Consider the following 9,457-nt stretch of genomic DNA (forward strand, 5'->3'; position numbering starts at 1 on the left):
CCGATACTCAAGTGGTGCCGAAACCTGGAATCTTTGGATACCAGAACAATTTTTAGTCTCAAGAAAAAAAATTGTTTTTCTTTTTTCTTTGTTCTCTCTGATTTATGGCAGGTAACGGAATACTGACAGCAGCAGTTCTAAACATCGAAGGTCAGAACTTCACCAACCCACTTCCAGCTGCAGCCAACCAACCTCTAGAAGAAGACGACCAACCTGTAGCTGCAGTCAATCCGGAGATGGAGCCATTACCGGAAGTCTCTTTAGCACAAGCTCATGCCACAACGCTAGAATGTATTAAGGTCCGTACAACAACCGCCCAGGACCTGAGGAAAGCGGTGCTGGACTTCAAAAAATTCACTGGAGAATTAAATCACTTTTTAAAAGGGGGTGACCGACTAATAAGCCGCATTGAAGCAAGGCTCATCGAAAATCTACTTGATAGTGAAGATGCAGAGGCATTAAAAACAGCAGTTGTCTGCAGGCTGAAAAGAAGTATTCTCAATTAAATTCAAGCAGATGAAGAGACACTCTGGATCGTGATTAAGGTGAGATTGAAATAGGCATTTGGAGGTCGGTGGGCCCCAGAGGAGAACATATTTATGATGATCAGGGAGACCAAGAAACCGAGACAGTCTAGTGGGCAGTATGTTGCAGAAGTTCTGGCACACTATAACAGAATTCAAGATAAACTCAGCGAGATGATGGAGACAATCCAAGTACAAGGTTGGATGCAATTGTTATCCATGGTACTGAAGATTCAGTTGGCAAAAGAACTGGAGAAGGAGGGAATGCCGAAGGCCATTCGTTTGCGGAATGTGCTCAAGATCTTATAGAGACAAGCGCAAGGGAGGTGGAGGCCCAAATGGAAGTAGAAGAGCCGGGGTGGACCCGGATAGAATATTAAAGGCCAAGAAACATGTCTAACCCTTGGAGAAGGAGAGAGGAGAGATGGTAGGTGAGAGAGAAATAGTAACCAGGATCAATCAATCAGATTGAGTACTGGAGACAGAGGCTCAAGAAGGAATATGAAGACATTTTTTTTTAAAGGAGACACGCTCGAGGCAACCGGCAAGAGGGTCCATAAGATAACACTTAAACAAGATAAGGTCGTTTATGTGAAGGAAAGGAGATACCCCCAGGCGCTACATCACATCAGGGAAGAACTCAAAACTTTAAAACATCAAGGAATAATTATTGATAGTACATCCCCGTACAATAGTCCATTGTGGCGGTAAAAAAGAAGAGGGTGCCCGTTGAAATTACCGAAAAGTACAGGGTGGTGTTAGATTACAGGAAGCTCAACTCGAATACCATTGATGAAATGTATCTGATCCCCAGATTTGAGACCAGACCATGCACTCCATAAGGGTGGGAAGAGTTAAAGAACCTGTATTATAATTTTAAACAATTACCCTTTGTCTAACTGAACCTACGTCGCTTTTGACATAACGTTGCATATGTCTATATCCTCTTAAAATTTCTTTAGGAAAAGGAACCCCATAAAATTACTAGTTTCTAAGAAGCCTTCGAACCCTTAGAACGACTTGGGAGTTCTGTCTTTTTGTCTCCAATTTGTTCTGGAAGTGCACGTTTGCCCAAGTCAAGGCAATGTACTCTCTTTCTAGGAATAAACTTGACAATGTAACACATCCTCTACTAGTATACATGCCTTTCCCCCCTCCCAGATATTTATTTCTACTTTCATAGGCTCTCTAGGCTCTGCCTTGTTTCCTAAAATTATTTGATTAGTCCAAACCCCTTCTCCTTTTTCATTATTCCTCATACCCTCTCTTCTCAAGTGTACATATATATTTGCTAACTCTGTAAATCAAAACAGTTATAGTCAGAGAAAGATATCTGTAACCACTAAACTATGTTATGTTTGTAAATATGTAAGAATAATGTCATTTTAGTCTTCACTGTTGTTCAAGTTCTTTATCTTAGGTGTAAAAAATTCACGAATATTAAATTATTTGGATGGTTAATCGTCTTTTTTCTCCCGAATAATTAGTTATTCAAGTAGAAAATTCACGAATACAAATGTATTCGACTCTCGTCAATCGAATAATATTTGCTCAACTCTGGCTTGTTCTTATTAGAGGGTAAGTTGGAGTTAGATACTGAGAAATCAGTCAACATCTATTTTCACACCTGGTCCTACCTCCTGACGTTTAACAGGGGTGGTCCCAATCTAATAAGACAGATATGTTGTTTAGAAACAGAAAGATGATTAATTCAAAGAAAGTTTGAAATAGAACTTAAAAGCAGATAGCTAATCTGTGAATAGTTGATGTACCAGAGATTCTTTACTCTCATTCAATCAGTCCAAAAAGTAATAAATAATTTTTATATAATAAATTACTTAATACCTGGCTGGATGAAGAAAACCAATGCTGATAAAACATTATTTTTTCACTATGATTCAGGACCAGGACTTTTAATATTTCTTGTAAAAGTGGTCTATGGGAAGAATAGTAGGAAACAAACTAGGATAGAATCAGGTATTAACAGTCAAATAAAATAAAAACTAATGAAAAACAATTAGATATATTACATATGATACAGATATTTACATAACTAAAATATATAAAAATAATTTTAAATAAAACAATATAAAATTAAATATTTTAAAATACATGCTGTTAAAAACTATTCAACAAAGTTATTATATTAAATAACAAATCAGACTTGTAATAATCAACAAAGATATATATTAAATTGAAACTATAAAACAAATGGAGAAGATGGGAGAAAGGGTGCAGTCATAATGATGCACAAATAAGTAAAACTTATTTGTTTGTGCCGACATTGTAACCTGAATTTCAGGCCTTCATCAGGACTGAAAACAAAAAAAGGAGATAACAACCTTAATTCAGAGAAAATAATAAAAAAAAAAAAAAAAAAATTGGAAATATATATAACAATAAATTAAGTAGCCAGTAGATGATACAATATAATATTGTAGATATAAGAATTATTAAAAAAAAAGTTGGTAAAAATATGACAGTGCTCATATAAATGGAGAAATAAACTTAATGAATGTTGTGGGAGAAAACATAAATAATGAGAAATTGAAATTAACATAATAAAATATGTAAATTATGATGAAGAAATTGAAATTAATATAGTGAAAGGTGAGAATAAAAATGACATATAATACTATTGGGAGAAAGAGAATAAAATAAATGCTAACGTGGATAAAAAATTCACACAAATATATATGGGTAAAATATGCACAGTAATACAGACAAGTAAAAATTAATAAGCTAAAATAAATATAGAATGTCAGGAAAAGTGGATAAAGAAGGAACAAAAAGAGAAGAGGTGTGTGGGGGTTGGAAGACAAAGAAACATTTAAAATCAACAGAGAAAATTACTGACTTGGGCGGAGTCGGGATCAAGAATGGGTGGGGATGCGATCGGTTAGTAGAGTGGGAGCGTACAGGTCACAATGTAAAAAATAAAATACTTTAAACAAAGCAGATATAATTGACAGCAACTAAATATGAGACTGTTAAGATAAAATAAATAAGGTACAAAAAGTGAAACTAAAGGTTTATAGAGTAAATTACAAAATAACTAATGAAAAATAAATAACTATGAAACGAATGTCAGAAAACTGTAAATTTAAAAAGAAAGTACAGTTGAATAAGTAGTGCTAAAGATAAGAAAATGAAAAATGACCTGTAAACAATTTGTGATGGTAGAATATTATAAAAGGCAAAATGAACATAGAAAAGGCAGAAGGTCAGTAATATAATACAATAAGAAGTTGTAAAAAAATAAAATAAATAGATAAAAATTATAGATATTTTAATAAATTAATAATAAATCCAACAGTTGATTTAGAGTAAGAGATTAAGATTCAATGAATTCTACTAAAAGGAGGACGTTATCTATTGGGATATTGGTAAACAAACTTTCTATGTTAAAAGAAGTGAGGATGTAGTGGTCTAGAATGGTGAAGGATAATAATTGATAGCGGAGGAGAAAGGAGTTATGGACATTATATGGATTGTCATGACTAAGAACTGGTAAAGAGGAGAGTAGGAATTTACTGAGTTTAACTGAGGGGGAACTGATATTGGAAGTGATAGGACGGAGGGGTTTATTAGGTTTGTGAATTTAGGAAGGCCATAAAAATGGGGAACAATAGAATTGTAGGAAATGAGGTTTCTGTATTGGGATAGTAGATTTATTTTGAATCTAAGATTCTTGAAGATGTTTGTAAAATATGGTTTTTAGTGAAGGAGTACAGTCTCGGGTTGTGGGTATATATGTGTATCAGTCCAATAGATGTAGCCTCATTTTGTCAGAACGGTCCATAATAACAATCTTGTCAGCCTTTGTGATAATAATGTCATCATGGTATTTAAAAAAAGGTTCGGGTGAAGGAAAGGTCTTTGAAGAATTGGGGAGAAATATTGGAAGAGAAGGATGGAGGTAAATTGAAATATGGAATATGTATAGAATAGAAAATACTCCTAATATAATGGATTATATATTATAATAATATATAATCCATGGAATCTATGGTATATTAGATTCCTAAAATATAAAGGAGAAATATTGGAAGAGAAGGACGAAGGTAATTTGAAATATGGAATATGTATAGAATAGAAAATATTCCATGCAAATGGAAATACGCAACAACTCCTTATTATTGGAATAGTGAAATGACCCCATACTATGAATGTATTCTAAATCGGTAAGAAGCTTGGGGATAATTTTGAGTGAAGAGTTGGGGATTAAAAAATTCTGAACAAGATTAAAAATGTTAAGAATGTTTTATAGAATATCAGTAGAGAAATATTATCAACCTAATTTTCATGATTTATATATATGATAGGATATGATGAATTTTACTGGCTAGCGTTTATTGGTAGAGACTGTTAAATTTAGAGATGAGTTGTTGTTTTTTTGGTAGGTGGGTGGAGATTAATGTGGAAAGGTTTTTAAAATGGACATCACCCATATGACTATTTATTTAATGTATTTTTCTTATACCTTATGACTTGTACACCCCCACACATCTCTTCTCTCTTTGTTCCATCCTTATTCACTGTTCCTAACATTCTATATTTATTTTAGCTAATATCTTTTTAATGTTGAGAGATAGTTGACCATGGATAATTTATATGAGAAGATGGTTGGGGAGGGGGGTGCGGTCAAAGTGACATAAAATAAATAATTGTACATAATGAAATTAATAAAATTAAAGTGATGAAAGAAGTGGAAAACCTCCTTTCATCACTTTAATTTTATTAATTTCATTCTGTACAATTATTTACTTTATGTCATTCTGTTTATATATTATTTTTTGTATTCATTGGGAGTTATCTTGTTCTTTGTTCTTAGTCCTGATGATGGCTAAAAATTCTGGCCAAAACGTTGGCACTATTAAATAAGTTTTCTCAACTTATTTGTGTTATATTTTGACCGCATCCCCCAACCATCTTCTCCTCAAATAACTACTTTTTTCTCAACTATAATGGTTTTTCTTCCTGTGGATCTTTTACCCCATTGTAGCATATATTTTGTTTTCTTTCTGCCCATTGTATCATGTATATCATTTTCTTTCCCACATTTCACTAAGTTTCAATTTTTTCACGAATTATATATTTTTAATCATTACTTACATATTTTATTATGTTAGTTTCAATTTCTCATAATTTACATTTTCTTGCACACCTTTGATTATGTTTATTTCTCGATTTACATGAGCACTGTCAGATTTTTAATAACTTCTTTTATCACTTGCTTGTCTTAATTCTACCTTACAATATTATGTTGAATCATCAACTATTTACTTAATTTATTGTTATATATGTTTCCAAATATGTTTATTATTATTTTATTTTTATTTTTCTCAGAATCAAGATTTTTTTTTCATATTTTGTTTTCAGCCCAGATAGAGGCCTGAAATTTAGGTCCATACATTGGTACAAATAAATAACTTTTACTAGCTGTATCATTACTGACCGCATCCCCTGACCATCTTCTCCTCATGTCGAATCCATGGTCAATTATTAACACCTCATTAAAAAACAAATTAAAACACTTATGTAACTAACTTTTAAATCACATAAAAATTGTATAAAATTATTTTAAAGAGGAACTATATCAAAAAGGCTGGCTCTTGGTTGTGTCATTGATTCAGGGAAGAAAGAAGCAAGTTCATCAAACAACTTAGTTCGGTGCAAATAAATTTCATGATTGAGGCTCTGATGTTTTCTACAAGTATTAGTCTCAAACATAACAGTAGGAAGTTTTGCAAACTGAAAAATAAATATTTAAAAATAATTTATGGAATAATATTCAAACAATAAATAATAATGAAATCATTATTTAACAAAATCTATGTAAATGCACAGGCACTAGTATAACTCTAAAATATATGGGTACTTGAGGTGACATGGATGGAGACCATATTTTAACATGTATAGGCCTAAAAAATATACCACAAGATGCAAACCAGTTCACAACAAAAGTCAATTTATATCGGGCTACAAGAGGGAAAATGGCTTAATAGTTTATTTCCTTTGGCATAGGGAAAAAGGAAAACATCTTTTTTTTTTTTATAATGTTTCTCGAATATAAAAATATTGTTTACTAAATATTAATTATAATATTTGTTAACCTGCACAGCTTTACATTACATTCATTTTTTAAATATTTTGGTTTTGATGTCTCAAATCTAACTCCATTCTGTAATCTCCTAAAACTGATCTCACACTAGGCAGCATTCATTAGATTCAACTTTTCATATTTATTCTGTTATTTCTCCAGCCAAAATTCTATGTTTATGGGGCTGTTTACTTTGAAATTTATCACACAAAAACAAACCATTAAATTTTAGTAATGGAAAAATAGTTTTTACTTACATAAGTGTAATACAGTAACATTAAAAAAATATATATATCTTTTTAATAACAAAAAGAAGCAATTCTCTAAGGAGAAATATTGACGAAAATCACCTCGCACTTACGATGCACCAGCCTTGCCTCTGCCTGTCAAAGTTACTATCCTTGCACAACTTTCAGCATTTAAAGAGTTAAATATAATTTATGAAATATTAAAAATTTATTTCAAATTAAATTATAAAACATTAGTTAGTAATGTCATTATCTCCTTCTTGGAGGTAGTGTAGTTTCTTTGACATCATCATCATCCTCATTTGGTTTTTCTTCCTCATCATCTTCATTTGAAAGGGCACCAATATCTTCGTCCTCACTTAGGTCTTTTCATCAATGACCTTCATTATAATGTCACTCTGTTCTTGATCTTTCCTTTCATCTCAATCATCACAACTTTGAACAACAGAAAAATCTTGTATTTCTTCTTCAGAGATTGAGCATTCATCAATTTCCAATTGTACAAAAAAAAAAAAAAGAGTTAAGCTGCTAGAATGTTCGTTCTGTGCTGCTAGAAGTTAAGGTTTGATTCACAACAATGAGTAAATGTAGATTGTTTTTTATTTATTACTAGTTTGCTCCTAAAAGATTCTCAAACATAAATGTAATTGTTTTTCTGTCTTAAATGGCTGATAAAAAAAAAACAGATCCAACACATCCCTACACACAGCTATTAATTCACAAAAAACCGAGTTACTCACAATTTCAATTGCTATTAGCTGATGTTATTCCCTGACTTCAATTTATTATACTGCTCACCATGGTCATACAACAAAAAAACAAAATCTCAAAGAATTTCTTTTGAACTTGATGTCTTCAAGAAATGTTGGATTTAAACACTGCCCAATATGGATTAATTTTAAAATCTGATTTACTATCAGAATCCTTGAAAAACCAAAAAAAAAACCTATTCTACTTGAAAGATTAGGGGGTTGAATCTGTATGCTGGGATAAACTCTACATATAAATAATAATAACAGATTATATATATTTAATAGATAGGTTGTACCTCTAAACTCTCAACGGGATGTGTATGATCAATAACTTCATACAAAGATGATTGAAGGTAAATCATTGCCTCGAGCATATTAGTATATGATAGCTCTTTGAACCTAAAATGAGAAAAATAATATTTACTTATAAATTTATTAGTAATAAATACTTATAAATAAAAGTATACAACAATAAGTCATTATACTAATCAGAACAGGACCATCATCTCCTGGTAGTGTCAAAAGATACAGATGTCATAAAGAAGACATGAACATGTACCATTGTATGTTACATACTAGATTTATCTAATAAATGTGAATAATTATTAGATTATACAGTCCTGTAAAAAATATAAACTCAACTTATAAAATTTAAAAGTAAATTGGAAGATTATTGATTGACCGTGTATATAGATGAATGGAATATTGTCCGGGTGCGGTAAAAAAAAACTCAAATAGTATAATTCTACTATTTGAGTTTTTTTTTTACCGCACCCGGATAATATTCCATTCATTAAAAGTAAATTCATAGCACAATAATGTTTTTAAACTTCTTTTTATGTCATTAGATTGGCCAGTAGCTTTAAATGGCCTGTGAACTGTTTGATAATTTACGAACATCAGATTTTGTAAACAAATCTTGTTTATGCTGAGAATAAGTATAAACTCACTGTTTGTTTTTCTGTTGTCACGGATTAATACCACCTCAGTTTTCTTCCTAATGTTGAAGGTTGATTAGTAATTCTAGGTTGAAATTGTTGAGAGAGAGAGAGAAATACTTTGTTCATCTATGCTGCCTAAATACATCAGGTTGCTATTTCACACAGCATACTTATCAATCCGTAATCGGACATATATAAATTACACATACATGGTATAATAAGATATAAAGAAAACAATTTTTTTTCCCAACAATTTCCTTTTACAATCAATTTCGGTCTATAGACCAAATACAAATGTTTCAATTCATTCCTTTTTTCTTTCCCATTTCTGCTCCTCCAATTTCACCATTTCATAATTTTTTAATTCACCCGATCAACAAATTCGCTCTCCGGAATTCACCCTCCTAGATCCTCTTCAGTGACCCGCTAAACAAATTCACTATTAGACGGCAATGTGAGATCAGACCATCATTTATAGTCATAGCAGTAGATCGGTTTACCAAAAACAAACAAATAGATACATTTTATGAGAATAAGACTAACACATAGATTCAAAGGAAAATATAATAAAAAGCCGGTTACAAGAAGCACTAGAATGGATAAATAAGTTATAAAAAAATATATATAAATAAATAAAAATAATAATACTAATAAAATAAAATAATTTGATGAATAAATAAGTCAAAACATACAAATTCGACAGGTCTGCATATTAAAAGAAATAAATAAAACAATGGATAATCTCCGAGCTAATTCCCATGCAGGTGAAGGTGCATGATCCCCAGGGAGTCCAAAATAATATTTTCTGCTAAGATCGCAATATCCCCGATGCTAACACCTAGGCCTTCTAAGAAGCTCCTTGTTCTATCTGGTATTGTTCCGCGAGATC

The 9,457-nt window shown here is 31.5% G+C and overlaps 1 protein-coding gene across 1 annotated transcript in view; it reads right to left on the minus strand.

Annotated features, from left to right (window-relative positions):
• Window positions 1-2,531: 2,531 nt before the first annotated feature.
• LOC106688281 (muskelin) overlaps window positions 2,532-9,457 on the minus strand; it is a gene marked incomplete at its 5' end in the record, with an annotated part of 33,734 nt that continues 26,808 nt past the window's right edge. Inside the window, 2 exon segments of the mRNA XM_014432671.2 lie at window positions 2,532-6,278; window positions 7,924-8,026. Of these exon segments, the coding sequence (XP_014288157.1) occupies window positions 6,108-6,278; window positions 7,924-8,026 (274 nt within the window).

This window comes from Halyomorpha halys, unplaced genomic scaffold, assembly GCF_000696795.3.
Source record: "Halyomorpha halys isolate HHAL.00 unplaced genomic scaffold, Hhal_1.1 Scaffold1098.1, whole genome shotgun sequence".
NCBI classification, from domain to species: domain Eukaryota; kingdom Metazoa; phylum Arthropoda; class Insecta; order Hemiptera; family Pentatomidae; genus Halyomorpha; species Halyomorpha halys.